Source organism: Monopterus albus, unplaced genomic scaffold, assembly GCF_001952655.1.
Source record: "Monopterus albus unplaced genomic scaffold, M_albus_1.0 scaffold264.1, whole genome shotgun sequence".
In the NCBI taxonomy this organism is placed as follows: domain Eukaryota; kingdom Metazoa; phylum Chordata; class Actinopteri; order Synbranchiformes; family Synbranchidae; genus Monopterus; species Monopterus albus.
The window spans coordinates 34,953-61,227 of record NW_018128144.1 but is presented as its reverse complement, the minus strand read 5'-3'; the positions used below and the strand labels follow the sequence as shown (position 1 = coordinate 61,227).

Here is a 26,275-nt window from a genome sequence, read left to right as displayed (position 1 = left end):
AATTATCTCATTTCAATGAACATTCCTTTGTTATCTGCATTGTTTACTATCTATTTATACTGCTTTTTCTGCGTTGTTTGCACTGGTTGTTGATGTTAATACTGTTATTTTGTTATATTACACAGCCTTATGCTGGTCTACTGTTTGCACATTGAGAGCCGATGTACCTGAGTCAAATTCCTTGTGTGTCCAACACACCTGGCAAATAAACTGATTCTGATTCTGATCTACATACGTGATGATCCTACTTCTGTTGGCCCTGATCAATGCAAAGAATGTCACTCACCAAGCATAAATAATCTGTTTTAGTGTGAAAAGTACAGCTAGCTACTGTAACTAAGTGAAAAAAAATGAAAATTATTCAGGGCAGTAGATCATCATATTTTACTGGACCCTCACAAAAAATGATATTAATATTCCTCTTGTTAACACACGGCAACTTGCAGGCTGACTCAGAGAACCCAGGTTTTCAAGCTTGCATCTTGCCTGAGGCTACAGTTGTTACATATACTGGAGAGGCTCCATATCAACTCTGCATTCATTTATGGCATAAAAGTAAAGCCATTAAAAAGCTTAAATGAGAAAATAGGAAAAAGGAAAATTGTGTTATTAAAGTCCAAATGTATAATCTACTGTAGCTAGGCCCACAAATTTATTTATTTTCATAAATCGCACCATGTATCTGTCTATTTCTATGAAACCATCTCAAATTTACACCTTGCACACACCGCATCCAAACATACTGATGTACAGCTTTATACCTGACATAACTACATAAAGATAAATATATATGACAGTTGTATATGACTCTGCTGCTTGTCTTTATTTCCCAGAAATCATACAAGCTCATAAAAGCTATTAAAAGGTGTTTCAACTGATTTCACCTTACTATTTCCTGTCTCCTTTTATTTGCTGTGTTTGCTTTGAGTTAGTTAATCTAAGCTGTTCATACGCACAACTTATGCTGTTCTGCTGGTGCACTGTAGCACTCTCAGGCTGATTTGTGTTTATTGCTGCAGTTAGGGAAAATAATTGCTTTTGTGATGAATGATTTCATTGCATGGAATCTCTGTTGATGTGGTGCTGATTATACATGCATGCTGTGGCTGCGTATTGTGTGGTTGGTGAAGGTCCAGTGAGCGCTGTCCTGAATGCAGGACAGGCTATTACATAGTGATTCACATGATAATCTGGTAGTGCCTGATTTGTATATTAGGTTTTTATGACTAATGGCATGAAAGAAATCTGTAGTGTCGTCATGTTACACACCACAAACCAGTGTCTTTATGGTCACAGTTGCAACAACAGCATTAATGTTTTGTTTGAAATCAGTAAAGCAGAACAGGGCAGTTAGCATGAACACAAAATAACTACCACAAACATCAATCATCAGTAAGTAATTCAAAAAATATTTGAAAAAAGTAGATGAACTCTTGGAGCAAGAGAAGCTCCAAAAATGCAAATGGATCCTCTGCACTGTAAAGAGAGTGAACATCTGCATTGCTGTGCACAGATGAACAGCGTTCCATGATGAGAAAGGACAAGGAGAACTGATGTGAAGTGACTCTTCTCCCCGCTGGAAAGAGGTGTGTCCTTATCATCGATTAGCTGATGTCGATACTTTGTAATGTTGTTATATCTGCAACACTATGTTGGCCATTTCCCAGTAAATACAGGCATTTATTGACAGTGCATTCAGCCGGTGTATGCACAGCTCATGATGGAGCTGGAATGTAACACAGCTGGATCCTGTGAACCCATATTGAAAAATACAGCAACATTCCATTAATTAAGCTGCTGAGAGAAGCTGCAGTGTTTCCAGCCGACCGCATGTACACATCTCTAGTGAATTCATTTCGTTTGGCTGGTTATTTTTAACTTCAGTAACTGATGCTGGTCGCTGAACCTAAACAGTTTCAGTAATTTTGACAACCCTGTTTGGTGATGTTGCATTTTAGAACTCATATTTGTTTTATTTATTCAGTATAGCTTTCCATTTCTGTCCCATAACATGAAAGTGCAGGAGACACTTCTGACAAATCACCGTGTTAAAGAAACACTTTGGTGTTGACCTTTGCACATTTTCTGTCTGATGCCACTAAGGCTGTTGAGTAAAAATAGCAGAGAAGTCAGTCATATGGCAGATCTGTTTTACTGAGTGCAACAGGAACAGTTGACACGGAAGCACAGGTTGCACTTAAATAGCTTTACAACAGTTTATGCCTTCCACCTATTGCTCATTTGCTGGTTTTAATTAAAGACATGAGAACTCTGTTATTGTGTAAATTTATGAACATTTACACCTTAGCTGTGAAATTTCACACAGCATCCAAACTTGTTCACTATGTTTGTGTTTGAATTCACATCAGATATTTGCTTTAAAGTTGTTTATGGTATTTAACTGCAGCAGCCTGCAAAACATTTGGCAATGCATTGCTTATATTTTATGTGATACCTTTTTTATTCAAAATTTTCAATAAAGGATTCTTTAATGCATCTGGATAATTATAGGCTTTGTGTTATTTGGTCTTGCATATAGTCTGTGTGGGAGTAGGCTATATGTGCTTGTGGCTGCCGTGTACTGTACATCTTCTCAGGATAGCTGCACAAGCCCTGCCACTCTGCACCATTTGTTCAATCTTGTGTCTCTGCATGGTTGTCAACATACACATTACACTTGTGCTTATTTCCTCATCCACATGTCAGTCTTCTCACTAACAGGCTCTACAGCTACATGGAGTCCCTCTGGGCTCTGCTTGCATAAGGCTGGTTCTTATTTATCACAGCCTCTTTGTTTCTGCTAATCCATTCATGTCGGTAGCATCCCATCAGTATCAGAATACTACATAAATATTAAAATATTCTTATCAAAAGTTCATTTTTCTGTTGCTTGAACTGGAAATTTGTGAAATGAGACTGAAAGGCTGCCTCGGTTTTGTACCGGAAACAAATTCCTGGTGTGTAACATACTTGGCCAAATAAAGATGATTATCCTGAACACTAAGATCTTAGCTTTGTTCACATGGTGGAAATGCATAACCCTAAATGGCACTTTAAAATACACAAAACTTGACAAGAAATTACACACAAAAAAAATATAAAAGGCAAATGCAATGAAATTTATTAAAAAAAAATAAAAAAGAAAGAAAGAAAAGAAACTGGAGCAAGATCCTGTCAGAGTGAATGTCAGTGGGCGTCAGACCTAGCCCATGAGGGGATGGTGCTCTGGATTTGAATCGCCATATTATTATGTGACAGTGGCATTAAATTGCTTTCTAAACTGATCTGTAGTGATGGTTGTTGACATTGTCCTGTCATATGCTTAGCACTGGGAGCCAGTTCCAGCATCTTAGCTATAAACCCCCACCTCGGAACTGTGATAGTGACATCTCAGAACAACACAAAAGCACAGAAGACCACCCCTCCCCTGGGTGAGCAGGCTGTGTGTCTGTCCGTAGCTAGCGTGAAGAAGACCCTCTCCAGAATCAACCCACCCAAGGCAGCTGGACCGGATAACATACATGTACCTGGTCGTGTTTTAAAGGACTGTGCCAAGGAGCTCAAGGATGTCCTCACAGTCATCTTTAACATCTCTCTCAGCCAAGCAGTTGTTCCCACGTGTTTCAAGGCCGCCACAATAATTCCAATTCCAAAGAAGCCCCACCCAACCAGTTATAATGACTATCGGCCTGTAGTACTGACTTCAGTTATTATAAAGTGCTTTGAGCAGCTGGTCATGCAGAACGTCAAGTCCATCCTTCCTCCCTCTCACGACCCATTTCAGTTTGCATACAGGTCAAACAGGTCCACAGAGGATGCCATTACTGCTGTTCTCCATCCAGCCCTCACCCACCTAGATTCAAAGAACTCTTATGTGCAAATGCTGTTCCTAGACTTCAGTTCAGCATTCAACACAATAATTCCACAGCAGCTTACACAAAAACTTGGACACTTGGGACTCAAAACCTCTCTCTGCAACTGGGTGCTGGACTTTCTAACAGGGAGGACACAAAATGTGCGGGTCGACAGAAACATCTCCAAGACCATCACGTTGGGCACAGGGGCTCCACAGAGGTGTGTGCTCAGCCCACTGCTCTTCACACTGCTGACCCATGACTGTGTGCCAACCTACATCACCAACCACGTTGTCAAGTTTGCGGACGACACGATTGTAGTTGGTCCCATTACCAACAATGATGGGACCAACTACAGGAGTGAGGTGTGCCAACTGGTCCAGTGGTGTAAGAACAACAACCTCTCCCTCAATGTGGGGAAGACTAAAGAGATCGTTGTGGACTTCAGGAGAAAACCTCTAAAGCATCCACCACCGACCATTGACGGTGCTGTAGTGGAGAGAGTGAGCAGTACCAAGTTCCTGGGGGTGCACATCTTTGAGGACCTCTCCTGGACCAACAACACCACAACACTGGCCAAGAAAGCTCAAACATGCCTCTACTTCCTCTGCAAACTGAGGAGAGCCAGTGTCCCACCCCCCATCATGCGCTTCTTCTACCGGGGCACCATTGAGAGCATTATCACTGGCTGCATGACCAATCATGGAGCATATACTGCCTCCTGCAGAAGGGCCCTTTCTTAAATGGTATGGCATTCAATACTAAGTGAGAGAGAAATGGTATTTCAGTTTTCTGTGTGTCCTGCACATATAGTGAATTGACAATAAAAATCTTTGATCTTGATTTCATTTTTACTTCATCTGGAAATTGAAAAAAAAGATGAATTAATTTGTTAATGAAGTGTAAACTAGCATATTCTCACAGTAGCTGAAGTTATGGAGGGAACAGCAGTTTAATGAGGTAATAGTTCACTCGATAGACTTCTTACATGGGGTCACCACAGAAGATTAGTATTAGTCACAGTCTGAGAATGGCAAGAATGGCTGCAGGGAGTGAGTGATTTAGTCATGACTAAGGCCTGATAGGTTCCAAAAGAGTACAAAACATGCTCAATTTTTAATCCCTTAAAGTACAGGGGAGGAAAGGCCCTGGTAGTCATGGAGCAGTGGGAGAGGGAGGGTACTGATCTGCTTTGGGCAGTGGGTCCATTGTTAAACCTCCCTCCCACACGCACACATGCACACATTTCTCCTCTACCTACTTTCCCCGGTTTGTTCCCAAGTGTGCCCTCATCTCTCAAGGTGTTTATGTTTCAATCAAAAGAGCCAGAGCAGCGTGACCACAGCTCTCTGCAGAGCTCCAGCTGTAGCCTCCACCCTTCACCTCTTTAAGAATCAGCCATAAAAAGGCCACCTTACCAATCCCCTTCCCTCACCCACCCCCTGTTTTCTGCTATCACCAGCCCAGACTCTGAAAACCTGCTATTGGCCTTGTGTCCTGCCTTCTGATACATACTTCAAAATAAATCCATCACTGTCCCTCATGGCGAAATTTTAAGAAGGGCTAGGGTCAACCTCTGTTTGTTCCTTGTATGTGAACATCTGTCACATGCAACTGATACAGTTTTGACAGAACATAGACAGCAATGCATCTCATCACTGTGGTCGTGCAGTCAGCCTATACAAGCTAGTTAATACAAGTTTACTGCCAGTATATCTGTGCAGATTCTCAGTCATCCAGGTCATAGTGAGTTAAAAAAAAAAACTAGTAATCTAACTATAAAGCTACTAATCTCACTGAAAATGTTACAGATAGGGTATGTTGGTGCAAAAATACTGACAGTGGCTAGTTTAGATTCACACTATTGATATTGTATCAGGCTTCCAAATCTGGTTGTGAGCCATAATTCTCAGGTTAGTTCTTCTCCTGTGCCAGTCTTTGCTCTCTGCACATTTACAAAGAGTGCTGAAAAACAGCACCAGGAAATGATTACTCCAGCCCCAGCCTGGTGAAAAGCTATTTCTTGCCACTTTGTTTCCATGGCAATGTTGATGAGTTGCTTGGTTAGGAAGTTAGGAGGTGGTGGTAGTGGGGGTGGGTCGGGTGCTGGACCTTTGCAACCATCACGTCAGGCCTGAACATTTTAACAATTCATAAAACTGCTGAAATCAATCTAAAGTAAGGAGATTTAATAAAGCTCTCTCACTCTCTGTGTGAGATGAGCAAGAAAGGAAGAGAGAGAAGAGGCAAAAATGAGGTGGAAAAATAGACAGCATCAGGGGCTCATATTGGCTGACACAAGGGAAAAGCAGCTTTTAAAGCATTTAGCTTTAATTTCATTCAGGAGTGACATAATTGATTTTAATGAGATGTTTATGGAGTGAAGTGCCGGTGTTGCTAAATCATTTGCAAGACTGCCTGACGGGTACTTGTGAGGCTTGCGCCGGGGAGAGGCAGAGGCACACAAACCTCTGCTGCCAGAACTCCTCCAGCAAGCCTCCGCTCAGCTTCTCTCCCTCCTGCACATGACCGAGTGCATTTGGCAGCTTATTTTAATTAAGAGTGCATTTCCATCATGAAATACTTTCTTAACTCTGACACCATATTGACTGAAATGTTTCAACTGAAATATCTTTTTGTTGATTTTACCTTTTAATAACCCCCCCCAAAATACACATCATCATGATTTGAGGCTATGCCAGCTAAGTCCCAGCTATGTGGCTGAGAATACAAGTTCTCTTCTACTCCCCAACAAATCCTGCTGACTCTTCCTGTTCACAGTATCAGTGCTGTGATTGACTGACAGCATATCACATTGATATTATGAGCTCCCTGTGGGCCTGTGTGGTTTATAGTGGAGAGAATGGATGGCAGTGTGAACATCACAGAGCTGCAGCCCTCAGCACTGAGGGAAAGACTGGCTGCCATGAAGCTGACAGTCACACTAAACTCTTTCACAGCCAAATACACAAAGTAGTGTTGGACTAAAGTGGTTTGTGAAGGCTGATATCAGAGACTGCCCTCACCAGAAAAACAGCACTAGTCATGATTTCAAAAATATGAAAACTGCTTATATTGTATGCAAATTTCCTTTTTAAGGAACTCTTGCAAACAAGAACAGTTACAGTCATAAGCATTTTCTTACTGTTAGGTTATTTCTTAGTTAGATAAATATTCAGAGATTTGTTGTCTAGAAATGTTTAGTGGAGACAGGTTGTCTAGCTCAGGCTGTTAACTGCTCAGTTTAATCTCATGTGCTTGCACTGACAACGCTTTGCTATCTTCTTGTAGCCTTCTCCTGCATTGTGGGCATCAATAACTTTCATTTTCAGGGTCTTACACAGCTGCTTAGAGGAACCCATGGTTGCTGGGTGTCCGCAAGTGTGTGCACAAGGTTTGAAGAGTCAAGGTATTTGTACAGCTTTGAAATTGGCATTTACCAATGACAGCTGTTGCTGTGCATCAGATCTACCGAGCTGATTAAGGTCTGAAACCTTGTGAGAGACTTTGAGACTCTGGAACTCTTAGGGTGCCCAAACTTTTGCACCATGCCATAATAATGTTTTTATTTTTTATTTTGGTGGTGGGAGACGCATAAGAAGTAACTATGCATCACTGTTTGCTGAAAATATTGTGCATTTTTTCCATTTCCAAGAGAAACTGTGTTAACATCTGTTCAAATAAAAAATCACCAAAATCTGTTATTTATCAAGGGGTGCCTAAACTTTTGCATAAGACTGTATATTACCTTACCTGGACAGTTGGAGCTGTCACCTCCTAAGCCTAAGCAAACCATAACCACAGAAATTCGCAATGAAAAAACAATTGTTTGTAATTCAACAGAGCAGCAGAGTTATAGAGTGTATAATAGCTTCTCCCATTTTGGAATCTGTTCTTCTCATTTTGTCAAAGGTCGTCGCTGTCAAGATGGTATCGGTCAATGCAGCAAAAGCTGTACTCTTAATTCAGATACACTATGCAAGCTTTCTTGGACTGTATGAGCACTGATCACAGCAATTCAACTGAGAGCATCTCAGCACACCACACAGGACAGTCAAATAGGAATGCTAAACTTAATATCTGGACATTCATGGCCCCCAAATCTTTGACCTTTCCTCTATTCACATCATAAGGCTAAGATGTGCCCTTGTAAAAATATTGAAATATAATAAGCAGGTTTCCATAAACTTAACTAAGTAAATTCCTACTCTTCAGAACACGAGCCCTTTCCATTTCTGACACTCTGTGAGCTTTCTTTGAGCACCACCATGTAGCCGCAATCTCCACGTGTGCCCCTGACATCTAAATGTGAAACAAGAATGCTGTCATTAATTTAAAGGCAATTTCTACTCTCCATAACATGAATTCCCTTCATTTTGGATATTTCATAATATAAGCTTTCTTCTTGCACTACCTCCACAGTGAACTACATAATTTTTCTGATTTATGCGTGAATATTCTTGATTCCCACAGAATGAACCCTAATTTAGTTGTACACAAAATACTTAGCAGTTTAATATGTGGCATGACCAAATCTACAGCCAGTGTTGATAGAAACTGTGATGCCAGTCCAGGTGGATTCTGTCACTGCTTGGCACTGGTTGACACCCGTATCTGCAAAACAGTACTATATACATATCAGTCTAATCCCTAACATGCACACATACAGTAACAGCCGCCAGGAGACTCCCACACTGAAATAAATTCACACTCCCTTTACTTCAGCACCAACACCTTCTAACACAGATTAGAATACCTCCCACTCCTCTGGGCATACACTGAAGATAGCCTGAATTTCTAGAAGGAAAGTTTATTGACTGACTGATTCTGAAACATCTCTGGACATCTCCCATGTACTGTATATGGACACACACATACACACACACATCCAATTCACTGGAGTGGCTTCACCACACTATTGCCAAACTGCCATCTTAAGCTGCTCATTCAGGGCTCAAATGGGGAAAGATGAAAGCTTTGGGAGTGATTTTTTTCCCCTCGCAGGTCAATGCTTTCCTAAACACCCTAGGGCATGATTTCCCTCCAACAACTGTAGAGAGCTGTTTTGATTGTTTTTCAATCAAGCGAGACAAATGCTAATTAGATTTTGTTTCTGAGGAGCTGCAGAATTCTAGGCTTCTTTAATGAAGCATGGATGACTGGCACTTCTCTGATAGCTTCGGTGGCACTTCTCTGTTTGGCCTGACTGCTTACTGTCAGGACTTTATTATATAAATATGCACAGACAGAGAGTGTCTGTGCATATGAAGCTTGAGAGATTTTGTTGTTTAATTTGCTTGAACAGTATCGTTCCTGTACTAAATAAGAATATTATTGACACAATATTTTATTTGACATGGAGAAGAAAGGCTATGGCTTCCAATTCTGGTCTCAGAAGTGTCTTAAATTACTGCAGATGTTCATTTCCATCCTTACAACAGAGTTTGACCTGATTCTGTGGTTGAAAACACACAAAATGTAAACCAACACAGAAGCAGGAGGAGCTGAGTAAACAATCTGTACTTTTTGGAGTTTTTTTGAACATTTCTGAGCAGAGAACAGCACTTTCTTATAGCGTTATGAGACATTTTGATGACTCGGGGTGGGCTTCCATTATCATATTTTGGGTGGAGATTAGGCCCTAATAATAAGATTCAGAGAAGATTTCATATATGCATCCCAAAATTAGGTAAAGTGTTGGCTGGACCTGGTCATCCCGCTGGTAACTTTCCATGCTTACATTGAGCTTGAGCATTTCTGTGGATTATTCTGCTAACCTGATTTTGACTACTCCCAGTGGGGTTACTTTTTGTGACCTTGACCTTTGAATTTTTTGAGCAAAAATTTAATCACTTCTGGGGTTGGTCCCCACCAATGTCTGTACCAAGTACTGTACTGTATGCTGATGATCCATCCAGCCATTTGTCCTTAATCCTGCAAAACAACACGTAAACACACACACACGCACAGGCACACAAACAGCAGTAATAAAACATTCACAAAAATAAGTAAAACAAATAAGTAAATATATATATATATACATATAAAATCCCCACTCACCCCCCACTTTGGGGCGGTCTTGTATTCCTTCCTTCAAACTCGATCCTATACATAGCTCAGTGGGTAACACCACTGACTTTGATACAGAAGGTTGGGGGTCCAAACCCCAGTTAGGCTAGGTGTGGGTACTCTCATGGGGAATGAGAGTTGGAAAAATAAGAGTTGCACTGACTCGGATGTCGCCCAGGTCAACGAGGTCCGCGTCAGGTGTTGAGAAACCAGGTCAACCTGATGAGAAGTGGGCTACTGGAACAAGACACTATTGGAATGCTACTGTACAAGTAACCCCAGCAAGAGGGGTTACACATGGAGAACATGAGACCTATGGATACTTCGAAACTCAACATTTAGACTAACATCAAAACAACTAGTAGCTCTGTGCTCTAACATTCGCAAGAAGCACCCACAACCAGAGAAAGTACAGCATGAATCCAGCAAGGGGGAGCCAGGACAACAGGTCAGGGGGGAGGTTGATCATCATCATCACCCCCACAATTGGAGATTGGGTACCAGGCCCGATTCAAGAGCACCTGACCTGAGATTGAAGATCATGAGCAAGCTGGACACCTGGAACTCCTGTGACTGGTTACCAAGACTAAGTGAAAGTCTACTAGAGGATGTGAATGCAGCACTAACCATCACTGAGACCAACAAGTTGATATACACCACAGCAACCATGATCCTTGAGATGCTTGGCCATAAGTTCAACAAAGGCCATAAGGAGCAGTATCCTCCATGGAGAAGGAGGCTGGAGACCAAGATCAAGGCAGCAAGGAGAGAAGTTGGCCAGCTATCGGAATTGCAGAAAGATGTGATGAAAAAAGGAGTACCTAAGAGACTGCCAAGCGAAGGCTCACAGCCCTGGCCGCTGAAGAGGTACACCAGAGAAGTTGAAGCCAGGAGAATAAACCAAATGTTCTCCACTGAGCCATCCAAGGTGTACTCTCAGTGGCAGGGTAATAACATGAGACCCACCAAGGCTGGAGACTGAACAGTTCTGGAAGAGCATATGGGAGAAGGAGGCATCACACAACAACAATGCCCAGTGGCTGGTGGACCTAAGAGCAGACCACAGCAACCTCCCTGCACAAGACCCAGTAATCATCACAATGGGTCTCAAGTATGAAGAGCTGGACAGCACCACGCCTACTGGTTAAAGAAGCTAACTTCACTCCATGAGCGCCTGGCGGGACAAATGAACCAGCTACTAATGGATGGAACCCACCCTGAGTTGTTTAACTGAGGGCCGGACAGCCCTGATCCTGAAGGACCCCAGAAGGGAGCAGTGCCATCCAACTACCACCCAATAACCCGCCTCTGCACAACATGGAAGCTCCTGTCAGGCATCATACCAGCTAAGATGAGCAGGCACACGGCTCAATACATGAGCAGCACCCAGAAAGACATTGGTAGTAACACCAGAGGAGCAAAGCACCAGCTACTGGTTGATAAAGTAGTCACTCGAGACTGCAAGACCACAGAAACATCTGTGCCGAGTACAGGCTGGAAGCCCCAAAGTCAAAATGGGATACACCTCCAAAGGTGGTTGAGAATGACCAAGCTAAGATCCTGTGGGACTTCCAGATACAAACTGGTAATGGCCAACCAACCGAACATAGTAGTGGTGGACAAACAGAAGAAGAAGGCAGGTAGTGATAGATGTAGCAATCCCAAGTGATAGCAACATCAGGAAGAAGGAACACGAGAAGGAACAAGCTCAAGAGATACCAAGGGCTGAAAGAAGAGCTAGAAAAGATGTGGAAGGTGAAGGCACAAGTGGTCCCCATGGTAATAGGAACATTGGGGGCTGTGACCCCCAAACTTGGAGAGTGGCTCCAACAGATCCCAGGAACAACATCTGAGATCTCGGTCCAGAAGAGTGCTATCCTAGGAACACCTAAGACACTTCGCAGGACCCTCAAGCTCCCAGGCCTCTGGTAGAGGACCCGAGCTTGAAGGAAGGAATACAAGACCGCCCCAAAGTGGGGGGCGAGTGGGGAAATTTTTTTTTTATATATATACACATACACACATCTGGAAAAAGCAGAAACATATAGATCATAATAAATATCAAAATATATTAATTGTTCTTCAGGGTGATCAGAAATCTGTTTTGGCCTCATACAGTGATTAATAAGCACTTTTAAATCTATTTTGTAGGTAACAGCAGCATTTGGATTGAGCTGAAATGTAACAGTCTCTTTGGGAAGACCAGACAAAAGACCATTACAGTAGCCCAGCCTGCTGGAGATGATGAACTAGTTTCTCTGAATCTTGTCTGTACATGAGACCTCAGAGTCTTGCTGTTTGTTTGAGATGATATAATGGTGATTTGGTTTTGGCCCTAATGTGAATGGTGAAACTCTCATCTGACACCCAGACTTCTAACTTGGTTTGTGTCTATATAGCTCTAGAATCAAGCTGAGCAATAACTTTCATTCTTTTCTTAACTCTACTTCTGCCTTGTCTTTATTTAACTGGAGGAAATGTATTTTCATTCAGGTATTTACTTGATCTAAGCACTGAAACTGTGAATCTTAGGGAACATGTTCACTTGGTAGACATAACTATGATAGGCAATGTTATTGTCATGTATGATTGGACCAAGAGGGAGCTTGAGCAGTTGAACACTGTCAAACAGTGGTCCAAGAAGTGGCCCTGGAGGACTCCAAATCTTAAGGCGGTCTGCTCAGATTTATGATCTCCAATGGAAACAACATAACTCGTGCCTTTGAGATAGGATTTGTACCAACTGAGGACTGTACCTGATAATCCCAGCCGGTCTTCCAGTCTGTCAAGGAGGATTTTATGGTGTACACCATCAAATCAAATAACTGCTGTTTTACCTGTGTCAGTATTGACACAAATGTCATTAAACACCTTTATCATTGCAGCTTTAGTGACTGTCATGGACTACAACCTTCGACTAACTAGTATTAACTGTTATACACTGAGACAAGGCCAAACAATGCAGTGGTATCTTGTATGGGATCATACTGTTATGATTACTATCACTAGCAATAATAATAAACTTTATTTGTAGAGCACCTTTCTAAAACTAGGTTTGCAATGTGCTTTACAAAATAAAACTCCAGTGAGGAGATGTCAAGCAATAAAAACAGCATACACTGTAGGACAAAGTACAACCACGACACATATTTAAATTTAGATTCTAAATTTAGTATAAGCAGTATTATTAGTAGTAGTAGTATATATTTATATATATATTTGTGTATGTGACAGTACCATTTTTACATTCTTCACTTTTAACCTTTTGAAGCATAATAAATAAATCCATGGCAAATGCTTTTCCACAGGCCACCCAAAGGAATGCTAATGCTTTCTTTCATTTCCACATTTTTCTATCTACATTTACACACTGAAAATTAGTTACCTTCAGTAAACCATGCTCTTTTTCATTCTGTTTCATTCATGCTGCCACATCAAAGGGTCAAAGTGTTTATTTGTCATATGCACAGTTAGGAAACATGTTTCCCTGTACAATGAAATTCTTACTTTGCCATCCACATGAATGCCACATAATACAAGTGAAATATAAAGTAGATGAGCAATAACACAAATCTAAATAGGCAGTAAAATCACAAATCTAAAGCACTTTAAAGCAGCAACTGAAGGAAGCAAATAAAAATACAACAAGAACACAATGTAATGCAATATGTTACATTTATTCTTATACCACCCTGCAGAATATAATCACTGTCCCTGCAGCAAGCTATTTTCAACAGAGCCTCTTATCAGTGCATTACATGTCAGTAGTGGAACCATCAAATATTCATGGCCATTGTGTGCATAGCATGTAAAGTTGCAGATACATATGTGCTTTGATGTGAGGTCATTGTCATTTCTCTTGGTGCATGCTGTATTTCCTGTTAATGATGCTCTCTTTCTCCTTCTTCTGTGTCGGCGTGCAGACGGACGCTGCACTGATGTACGATGCCGTGCACGTGGTGGCCGTGGCTGTGCAGCAGTCTCAGCAGATCACTGTCAGCTCATTACAGTGCAACCGACACAAGCCCTGGCGCTTCGGGAACCGCTTCATGGCCCTCATCAAAGAGGTAGATGCTTCTCTACCTTCTCCCCAATCTGTCTTCCTCTTCAACATTTGATTTGATTTGATTTATTCTTTCAAGCATGTAAAGACAGTTGATATGTCAACACACATAATTTTACACATATCCAACACATGCTAATCCAATATCAATTTGCTTATACCTAGTACATACTTGAATGGAGTAGGAAGAAGTCAGACTTATCCAGTCCTACCCCCTGACGTCATCTTACCATCATTGGTTTGCAAGCAGTATCTCTACATAGATAATTCTCTTCTACACCACACAATACCCCACACCCACAATGTTCCATCTAATTAATCATTGAGCCTGTTCTTGCATATATCTTGATTGACACATACCTTTATATTTATGTTTAAACTCGTCAATTCTATTACTATTTTTTATGTCCACACTTAGATTATTCCATAGTTTTACCCCACTTATGGAAATACAAAATCTTTTTTTGGTTGTACGTATAGCATTAATTTTTTAATTTAACTGACCCCTTAAATTGTATCCCCCTTCCCTTTCATTAAATAGTTTTTGAATTCCACCAGGTAATAAATTGTTCCTGGCTTTATACATAAACACAGCAGTCTTATATCCCACTAAATCAAAACATTTTAACAATTTAGACTGTATGAAAGCTCCATTGGTGTGATCCCTGTACCCCATCTTATGCACAATTCTTATCGCTCTTTTTTGTAATATATACAATGGTTGAAGTGAGCTTTTGTATGTATTTCCCCAGTTTTCAACGCCATACTCTAAGTATGGTAAAATCAATGAACATTGACATTAATCACCCATGCAGAAACAAAAGCACATTATTTGGTAATTGCCCCACAGTTCACTACATTTGTGAAGCTGGGGTGATAATCCAGAGCATTCTGTCTGTGGAAAGGCTGGGGATTAGGCACCCTATATTTAGGACCTGCTTAACCTACTGTTCCCCTTTAGTTTGCAGAAATCATGAAAAAACTGCTAAGAACTAAACTATATGAGTAGAGACTTGACAAGTCTAGAGAAACCACACAGATTTAGATGTATTTCTAATAAGTGCACAGTTTTTCACCACGCAAATCTCATCTTTTCTTTCTTGACCCTCCCCTCGTTCACTCTCTTTTTTCCATCTCTTCTCCATCTGCTGCTTTTAGGCTGCTTTTGTCCTCTGACGTGAAGCTCTGTAAGCCTATAGAGTCATACAGGAGGACGCCAGCATTTATAAGATGATGATGTTTAGTACAGAAGAGTCATTGGCTTGTGCTAATCCAGAGTGATGCTCTACACAGGCTGGCATGACACTGCCTTTGAAATTCTCTCTCCCACATAATCTTTACTGTAGAGAAGGACTCATATGATAATGCCCCGATTTTTGTACAAAATGGAATGTATAAATTAGCTCTGATTATGACTGCACTGCACTACATCTGTGAGAGCAACTGTGAAAAAACACTGTGGGGACATTACACTGAAAGAAGAAAATTGAAAGACATCTGTTTGGATCTCCATGAAATTGGGTGTGCTTTTTGATTGGTCCATAGTGGATGGAGTCAGTCATGCTCCCCAGAGAATGAACCTTATGACATTTATTCCGTTACCAATGAAGCTTTTGTGCTGTGTTGCCTCTTGAGTTACTAATTTGGAGAATAACACTGGCTCAAGAAAGTCACCATTCACTAAGTAAAAGCTGTCAAAAGTTTTGTAATTTTGAAGAAAAAGAAAGCCAGTGAAAAAACAGTACATACGCTGCCAGCCCTCTCGTAGTTGCTCGATATCTGCCCACTGAAGTGTTGGCTTGACAAAACTTTGGACACATTTTCCCATTCAATTTAGTGGGAAAGTGTGTCCAAGCTTTAATGGGTAGTGTATATTTATATATATACTGAACAAAAGCCACCTCATTTGTCTGCTTAGAATGATGACTTTCCACAACAAATTCTGTGACTTTGGTAGGATTTATATATCAGATTTCCAGGCAAAATGGCCAGCAGTTGTGAAATATCTTGTCTTGGACAGAGAATATGTCAGACTTGTATACCTCCCCTGATCCTTGATAATAGTAATTCTTAACAGTATGCATTCGAGGAGCACCTCACTGTATCAGTGATCAGCACTAGTATCAATGGAGAGGCATGGAGACACAGAATCAAAGTAATGCAGTATGACAGGTGCCTTCTAGCACAGCTGACTGTTCAGAGTGAGTAACTTCCAGATCTGTGACACCCACTCATTGAACTAAAGACTGGCACGGGCTTCCAGTCAGATCAGCCCTGTGATGATTTGCTGTGCCTGAGAAAAGGCCTTTTCTGCTTTGAGACACTTTTCATGCTACATTGTATCCTACCACCTATAAAGATGCAGACTTCATGCTGATGTTGCATGTCTCTCTGATATTCCCTGTGTCTACCACTGTCTCATTAGGCCCACTGGGATGGCCTTACCGGGAGAATCACATTCAACCGCACCAATGGCTTGAGGACAGACTTTGACCTTGACGTCATCAGCCTGAAGGAGGAGGGCCTTGAGAAGGTTGTGTCTTTAAAATGTGTGTCTGTGTGTTTGTACACAGATGAGTCCACCTGGTATGACAATATGATAATGAGATAAAGCACATCAGGCACAAAATCAAAGAGTCAGTGTAGCAGTGACTCATAAAAGATCAACACACACACAACCAATATGCAGCAGTACCCTATTAACATGTAGGTGTAAATGCAGTCCATTAATAGTGGACTTTCAAGTAAAACTCTGGCAGTCGTGTCAGGGCTAACAGTGGCTGTAAATGGCACAGTATTTCTAAACTTACTGTCGGTATTCAAATAGATTGGAATACAAATAATTTTCTTTCTGAGATGAGATGAGAAGCTCAATATCAACTTCATGTCTGTGTGTTAAATACAGAGCTGGTGTCTGGCTGGTTAGCCTAGATTAGCATGAAGACCAGAAGCAAGGGGAAGCAGCTAACCTGGTTGAATACATGTATTGCTACCTGAAGAGCATGATGCATTGCCTTTGTTTAATCTGTGATATTAAAAGAAATGCAATTTAATGTTGTAACTATTCATGTCAAACAGTACCAGTATTCAAGTCAAACTATGACCACCAGACTCCACGTCCTAGAGTCTGGTGGTCACAGTGAGACTGCCAGGTTTGATACCATTATGCCTGCATAGAAACTAAAACCAAACTGAGCTACGAAGCCTTAGTTTGTGTGCTAAACAAATGAGATGCAGTGTCAGTGTCAGTTTTAGAGGTGCTGTGTAAACTCTAGCTGTTGCTAAAATAGGCCCTGACTCCAGCCACAGACATGAGTTTGATCAGTCTTCTCATCTCTGTAGCCAGTGAAGCATATTTAAAAAAGAAAAGTGAGCTTTGCATTAACATTAGATTGTTAATACTATGTAAGCATGACATCTACTTTCCTAATTCTGTGGTCTCACTAATATATCCTATTTCCCACTGGCCCATAATAAAAACTGCCATGTGTCGAATCTGAAGGAGTTTGAACTTTGCCTGAAAATTGCATAAAATTTGAAGACTGACAGCTCATATACAGTGAGAGTGGAGCCTTTAGAGTAGGGAGACTGTCTCCTGACATTCAGTATGCCTCACAGGAGAAGTTGGGTGCTTGTCTTTACCTTACCCCATGTCTCCTTGTTACTCGGGTGACCTGGAAATCACTTTGTGATGGCATATATGCTACTAATGAGACATTCACACTGTAACCTGGACAATTGTACCAAACAGATACAAACAAAATATCAATAAATGTAGACACAAATAACTATAAAATAAATAGAGGATTGTTGGTTTATGTGCTTTTAGTGTCAGAGCTGTAACTTAAACTGGGGTCTGATGGATCGGTTCACAATATAAACTTCAGGCTTTTAATGAGTGCGCAGAATAATATATATGCAGAATAAAATGTAAGTGAGACAATAGAGGAAACATTTTACAGTAATGGGAAGTACTTGTTGAGATGCTTTAACACCTTCTTTGGCTCAGCTGACGTACTGCCAAGTAGCTGCAGACACAACAGTAAAATCCAGCTATTTGTTTATGATATCTCTATGAATTTTTAGAGCATACAGCAGTGACCTCAGATCCCTAAACTAAGCAGCATTTTAAAGTTGAGATGAGGATTAAACCAAGAAAGGTCACTTCTACTATCTTTGTCACGTGTTTACTTGTGTTTTTAACCATTGCTGGTGCACAGCCAATCCTGTCTATCCCAGCTACTGGGGGATCTGTGAAGCACCTACAAAGCCTTGTTAAGAGCTACTGTATGTACTGTAATGAAAATAAATTGAATCCATCCATCCAAGGAGTACATAAGGATCAAACTACAATCTGATGGCTCAGGTAAGCCTGAATTTTACCATCAGGACTATTTTCACTCTAATATAAAGTTCAAATCAGTCAGGAGGGTTTAGAAGGGAGAGGGATGACGTGACAGAGGTCCTGACTGGAGTTCTCTACTTCATCTCAGTAACAGTACACACAACAACTGACTGAGCCACTGAGACAGGCCAAGTCTCAATTATGAGAACTTGGATAGAAAGTGGCACTACATCTGCATTTTAACACACAGAATATAAATACCTGAGTTTTAATATACTGAAGACAGATTGTATGTAGTGTAGTACTCATGAAAACCAGCTTTATCGGGCGAAGGCAAAATATGGATATAAGACACATTTCAGCCATATATAACAGGGTCTGATCTCCTGCCTGTGCTGGTCATAAAGAGATTCCATGCTAAAACAGTTGCACTGTAAAAAAAAAAAAAAAAAAAAAAGGCAGAAAAATCTGTTACACAGAAGCCAAAACATATTATTGATTTAAAATTCACAATATTTTTGGTGTGACATGTGATCTTTACATTTCCCTTGACTGGGTGTCCTTAGTTACACCATGATGAGGGATACTCCCTGTATCTGGCATCACTAGTGTTCAAGTCCTCACACTGAGTGCAGTGCAACAGTATGCCTCATTTTTTATGTGAATTCGACAGCAGGGAGGTTTTTGCAGCTAACTGTACATATATTAGATGCATCTACTGTAGCTAATAACATGCTATGTGACAAGTCAGTATGGTTTCAAAGGTATTTCTCTTATTTTTCTCAAAACATTATCATTTTTCTTCATCTATGTGCATAATAAAGGCAGACAGAAGGTGGTCTTGAGATTTTCCAAGGTATTAAAAAAGAAAGAGAACATTGATAGTTATATGATATTTAGACCAAAAATAGCACAAAGGCGACAAAGGACTGCAGTGATGAAGTTGTATGGTTTCACTTATCTGTATCCATCCATCCATTTTCCTTCGCTTCTTCACCATGACTGGACCGGTACATTGACCACATTACTGCAGAAGCTGCACCGATCTGCCTGTCAATCTCCCATTCCATCCTTCCCTCACTCGTGAACAAGACCCCAAGATACTTGAACTCCTCCACTTGAGGCAGGAACACTTATCAGTAGGAAGATGAAATATGATCCAGGAAGGTTGCTTCCACTAATAGATCTATGAGTTTGAAGGCTTATCAAATGCAGAAACATAGTCCAGTGAAGGTTTTACAGTTCTGGAATATTATCATTTTATCCTTTATCACAAAGTACAATTGCAAATTAATTTTGCAGGAATATGCACCTGCATGTATTTGATTGCCCAACTCAGTGCTTTGCCACACTGCACTGCTAAAAAAGTAGATAAGACAGGTTGAACTGTTTTGTGGACAAACCTACATTATTTTTGTGCCTGTGGCCCTGTTTTGCTGATCCTAGGAATAACTGAAGTGAAACATGGACTTGTGCTTGTTCACACAATATGTGATATTGTGATTGGTGTGGCCAAAAATTTAATCTTGATGTTTTTTTAGAGTTATGAATGATTCACAATTTGAATAGATTTTTTTTTATCTACATGTACTCAAGACAAAACATGATTTCAAAATAGTTTTCTTTATTAAAACTATAAGCCATTTTCTAGTAACTAGGGCCATATGTACAATATCAACAAAAGAAAAACATCCCTAGCAGTACTACACATTGTAAACATAAAGACTAACACCAGGAGCAGCTGCAAGGGTGTCACTATGCATAATTTTTTCAAAAATGAAAATTATTTTCATATATGACAAGAGCATTCAGAGAGTGCGCGTACCTCCGCCAAGGCACAACATCCACTTATGCAAATGAGTCCCTTGTGAAAAATGAGATCCAGAAGAACACAAAATGTGTCCTAAAATCCTTGATCTGGATCATTTTTTTAGGGTATAATAGGCATGTATGCTGTGCATCTTACCTGAACATTTCAGGGTTCTGCATTCATTATAGGCCAGGTTCATCCATCTGTCCATTATCTATACCGTTTAACAGGGTCACAGGCGGCTGGAGCCAATCCCAGTTGACACTGGGTGAGAGGCGGGGTACGCTGACATTAAGAGACAGATAACCGCACACACCCACTCTCACTCCTACTGGCAATTTAGAGTTGCCAATCCTTTGTCTGTTTGCATTGTTTCCTGCCTGTTTATACTGCGTATTATGTTATATTACACAGCCTTATGCTGGTTTACTCTTTACTTGCTCCTTGCATGGGGATATGTACATGCACATTGAGAGCCAATGTACCAGAGTCAAATTCCTTGTGTATCCGACACACCTGGCCAGTAAAGCTGATTCTGATTCTGAACCTAAACTGCATGACTTTGGAATGTGGGAAGAAGCTTGAGTTATAGGCCAAGTTATGGCAGAAAATATGTGTTAAATGGGGTTTTCAATGTTAACTTTAATTGGCCGTCAGAAGATAAAATTTGATCTGGTGATAGACAGGGCCACCCTACATATTTCATGTTTCAAGCACAAAATGATTTTGATAACTTTTGCCAGAGACATGATTTTTTTTGTTCCATGTTATAGGTTGGAATTTTTTGTGATTTTTTTTTAATTGGTTATTTTTTATGACCTTGGCCTTTGATCTCTTTGAGCCAAAATCTAATCACTTCTAGGGTTGGTCCCCACCAATGGCTGTACCAAGTATGCTGATGATCCATCTAGCTATTTGTCTGTAATCCTGCTAACCAACACACAAACACACACAGAACCAAAAACATAATCTCCTTGGTGGAGGTAATAGAGCACCACAGGTTGGCAATGACTGGAGAGACATATTCACAGTAAATATAATACAGCAAACAGATTACATTTTTGTTGAAAATGAAGGATCTCCAGTATGCTACTGTAACCCCAGAGAACTGCAGGTGCTGGCTTTCAGTGTCAGCAGAGGAAGCACTGATAACAGCTTTGTGATTTAGGCATTTTTTACGTTGTTCAAAAATATAAACGAAAAGAAAAATCTAATGTATTTGCTCTATCACCCAGTCCTATGTCAGTATGAGCATGTCCTTACATTCCACTGATTATCTTTGAGGGATCAAGCAAGTAAACCCACTGATACAGGAGCTCAGACTTAATGTGTCAGCCCCATTTTACTTCACTTTTAAATACCATACCATTTTCTGCTTAGCATTAAAACTCAACATACTGTAATTCTGAACCATGTCTATTCAGTTTGGCTAACACCCAAACAAAATCCATACCCTATGTTTAATGCCAGTTAGAATGCATCACCACATGCACAAAGCCTACCTCTGCATGTGGCTGTGTACTCATATGAATAGGTGGATCTATGGTGTACATCTTTTCCTAGGAATGGCATCTCTCCAGTGTGCAGCAGTCAATTTAAGATTCATGAGATTATCAGCAGGCCAACAAAGCTGATAGAAATAATATTCTCACATGCAACTGCAAACACTTCACACTTCAGCGTCCTCACCGGTTGCCTCTCAGCAGCTCCTGAGTTCTGGTCTGTGAGCTGTGTGTGCCTGTACTTCCATGAATAATTAACTATATTAATAAAAAAGCCTTCAAAAGCCCTCTAGCCTCATGAACCCTGAATTAAACAGTTGATTTGCAATTACAAAGCCTATCTCAGGCCCTCACGCAAGGTACCAGAGGAGCCCCAAGGAGCATGTGGCTAGTGTGGGTTGGAGTGTTTATGATCCCTTCTGGTGACAGTGGCCCTTCTAGTTGTGGTGGAATAATGTGGGTGTGTGTGTGTTTGATGGGGCCTGCTAGGGAGAGGATAGGGTACATCTTATGTCTCTTATAAGCATTGTTGTTTCCCTCACTTGTGTCTTTCCCTTGTGTCTTAGTACGGCCCAAGTAAGATTCGAGGGAAACGTGAGGAGTGAGGACTCGAGGAAACAGTATTAACGACATGAGACGTCCTTTCCTCAAATCCTTCATCTGAAGTGTCCAATCACAAACTGATTTCTGTTAAAGAGGCGTCAATTGACAAACTTCTGTGTTGGACGGTCTCGGTCATGGATCCTCCAGCACCATCCTCGGTCCTTGCTCCTCAGTCCTCTGATATAAGAGAGTAGACCGAAATGACTTCCAGGTCGACTAGGGATGTAGAAACAATCTTATAAGAGACATGAGATATACCCATAATGTGGAGATTTTAGCCTCTTCCGTCTTGCTTTTCCAGCCCTTGGGCAGATCCTAGTTCATCTCTAACATTCCTCTCTGTGGGACAGTGTGCCCCCCGACTGTGTCGATCTAATAGTTCAGGATTCATAGCCACTGTAAGGAAGGAGGACTGTTTGTGTCCCATCACAGACCATGTGGTTATGCATTGCCTTTTTATTAACTAAATCTATGATCTTTTCCTAACCTTAACTGTTTGTTCTAGTTGGCTAACCCCAACCATACTGTGCCATCCTCACTGAATCTATTTCAGGGTCCAGAGCTGGGCACCCAAAATTCTCATCTGTCACTAGGATTGTTTCTGTGGATCAATGCAGAGAAAAATTTTAGGAGCTTGCAGAGGTGCTAATACATAAACTTCCCATATCTTGATATCACATTTAGTATCTCTACAATGCTGTTACGGCACATCGTACGTAGTGCGTGAGTGGACTCAAAAAGAATGCAGGACTCAAACTCGGGCTTGACTAGGTACTGTAAGTGCTTTTAATGAGTGACAGAGCTAGTCTCATCCGCCGTTCGTGAGGCAGCTGGGTGGACTGGACTGCTGGTGTTGCAAACCGGGGTTGAAGGTGGGACGCAGCTTGCTAAATGAGAGCAGAGGGAGAGAACATGAGATAGCTGAACAGGTATGCTGAGGTTAGAGCTAGTTCTGGTGGAATACTGTGGACCTGATTAGCCGACTGCGCCCGCTCTTGGCAGGTGAGCGCCGCAGGCAAAAGAAGCAGTCCAGGGCAGCAGGAGATAGCCGGTCAGATGAGCAGGTCCACGGCAGAGCAGTGGTAGGATGATGTGATGATAACTAGTGATGGCCATCTGACACCGAGGCCTCGATACATGATTCGAGCTCGGAGAGAGAACTTCCGCGAACCACTGCCTCGAGGCTTGTATCATTGCCGAAAAGACATGTGATTGATGACGTCCAATGCAGAAACGGCTGGCCTGAGTGACTCCCGTGACCGGTTAAAACTGTCGATACGGTGTTACAACGCGAGATCTTGCTGCGCGTGTCAGCAGGTGCGTAGGCGTAGGGGTACTATAAAGCCACCCAAGATGATGCACAAAATGTGGGTTTGTCGGTGTAGTAGGTGTGTGCGTAGTTGCTGTCGGCATGATCATTGCTGCTGGTGTGTGACCACCATGGAGCCAGCTAGGAATAAAAATGATTGATTGTCCATCCCTTGTATTTATTCACACGTCCTAGTTACATACACACATATTACCATCTTAGCACATCCTCTGTTTCCCCAAGCAGCCTTCTCCCACCTGCATATGTTCATAGACTCAACCTACTGATCAATCAATCTTTACAAATGTTTTCACATCATTCACACAAAGCCTAGTTACACCCATCACATAATTCAGACATTGTTCTGCTGCATACTATTTTGCCACCAGATGGCACTAAAACGAACCTTTGAATGAATGAACCAATACTTGATACAAATGATGAAGTGGTTTGATATAGGTGTCATGGTATCAATTGGACATCACTAATGACAACTGATAGTGGAGATCCAGAATCTTAGTAAGAGCAGGTCTCCTCGCACTGAGAACAACAGGTAACAGTCACGGCACCACTTGGTGCTGAGAGAAACAAAGCAACAAAGGGCAGGAATCCAGACAAGTTGATGCCTAAAACATCCACAAACTGACAACATACAGTTCCCAGTATGCAGTTCTTCCATAGGGTCTGGGCATGGATGCCAAGCAAAGTTACTGGTGGAATTGCAAGCAATCATCTGGTGACAAGAACACACCAATGCTCACCTTAAGTACCACTTTGATAATTGAGAGCAGGTGTGCCTCACTGCCTGGAATGCACTCCCACCTATGCGGGGGCGGTGCTACTAGGATTACTCATACCAGCTGACGAGGTGCTGGGGGTGGCTAGGGCCATAGACATAACAAATGCTGCTCAGTTGTTCCAGGACACAGTAATGTTCTACCCAAAATGAACACAAGTGTAAATGAAAACTGTCACATCATTGCATCCAAACCAAAACCAAAATAAGTTGTTAATGCGCTTAATGCTCTTTCGAAGTATCAGACTGAAACTGAATGTTTCAGAAGTACATCTTTCCTTTGCTTCTGGTTAATTTGAGTTGCTCGCAGAATGAGCAAGTTTCAAAGAGAAATTGTCAGAAAATTGGGTTGTTTTCTGTCTGAAAATACTCCCACTGCTTTCATGAGAAGTTGCAGAAATTTCAAATTAGCCAAAAGCAAAGCAGCTTAATATTAGTTTTTAAATGAGTTAGTTTTCAAAGTGAGCAGTGACTACATGCATCTGTGGTATAGTCTTTGTTGTGTATAACTATAACTGCACTTTGTGTGCATCTATTTGTACAGGAGTGAGGATTAAACAAGTGTATTTTGTTTTGCAGATTGGTACCTGGGATCCTCCAAGTGGCCTGAACATGACAGAAAACCAGAAGGGGAAGACAACAAATGTCTCTGATTCCTTGTCCAATCGATCCCTGATCATCTCCACCATACTGGTATGATTTTTTTTTCAGTGCATCTTTTTGATTGTTTTCTGAACTGTTGCACTACTGTTCACAATTCTTTCACATTTTTCTCCACTGTTAGGCAGCTTTTACATTTTGTTTAGAAACCGAGGAAAGAAAAGAGGTTTACAAATTCACTTGCAGTGAACTGGGAAAACCCATGGTCAAGGTCAGGGTGGGTTTTGATAGGACATGCAGAAGGAAACAGCCAATGGGAGGCTTGGCATTTGACCTAGTTAGTAAACATAAACCTGCTTTGTGCAGCTCAGGATTTCACATTAATGAAGCCTGCAAAATTCAAACTTCTTGCTGCCATTTTGGGGCAACAATTTGAAAATTAAAGTGTGCATTTTAAATATCTGTTTATAGCCAAATCAAATTGTAATGGTGCTTTATGTGGGATAAATTATAGAATGCTAGAACAGCTCTCTGCCATAACAGACTCCCTCCAAAGATGTCATTATTTTTAAGCTTTTGCTCTTGAAAAATCCTTCATTGCATTGCCTGAGCTGCTCTTTCTTTTTAGAGCATTTTCTGGGGATGCCCAACTCAATTGAAGTAGAGTAGCCCAAAGCACCACAGTCTGAAATTGCCAGTTGACTTCACTACTGTGGAGGACTCCAGTGTGGTGGGAGCAGTCTCAGGGAGCAAAAACTGACTGATTGATTGTCCAATATGATTTCATGGTTTATTGCTTTACCTCCTATTGACCAGTTTATCAGGCATTTTGTGTCTCTCTTGCCAGTGGTGCCAAAAACCAAGCAACTCAGACAAAATTTTTAGAAGAACTGGTCCATTTAAACTCTTCTCATCTGGACCTCTGATTCATTTGGTTTAAATATAGTAGCTACCATGGAGGTCATGTCTTTGTTTAGTTTCTGGCTGAGCTTATTGATACAAATCATGCACTTCACACAGGCACATGCTGTGTGGCTATTTAGGCTGATTGATGATCATTACATTTAGTGTTTTCCAAAAAATCTAATAAAATTAATAACATTAAGTATTCTCCTCCAGCATTACACATCTGGCAGTGGAGACTTTCAAGTAACACCTGGTCTACTTACAAATATTTTAACAGAGCTTTTAATCATGTTCAGCTGTCATGGAGATGGATCTGTTTTAAAATATGAAATCAGGTGCTTTTATAGTTTTATTTATAGTGTCTTTCTGACTTCTTCAACACGATGGCTTAACAATCAAGCACCAAAGTTTATTCTTG

The 26,275-nt window shown here is 41.1% G+C and overlaps 1 protein-coding gene across 1 annotated transcript in view; it reads left to right on the top strand.

Annotated features, from left to right (window-relative positions):
• LOC109972649 (glutamate receptor ionotropic, kainate 2-like) overlaps nucleotides 1–25,044 on the top strand; it is a gene marked incomplete at its 3' end in the record, with an annotated part of 259,232 nt that extends 234,188 nt beyond the window's left edge. Inside the window, exons 7-9 of the mRNA XM_020621657.1 lie at nucleotides 13,847–13,990; nucleotides 16,412–16,519; nucleotides 24,931–25,044. Of these exons, the coding sequence (XP_020477313.1) occupies nucleotides 13,847–13,990; nucleotides 16,412–16,519; nucleotides 24,931–25,044 (366 nt within the window). The remainder of the gene's footprint in view (nucleotides 1–13,846; nucleotides 13,991–16,411; nucleotides 16,520–24,930) is intronic.
• Between the last annotated feature and the right edge of the window lie 1,231 nt (nucleotides 25,045–26,275).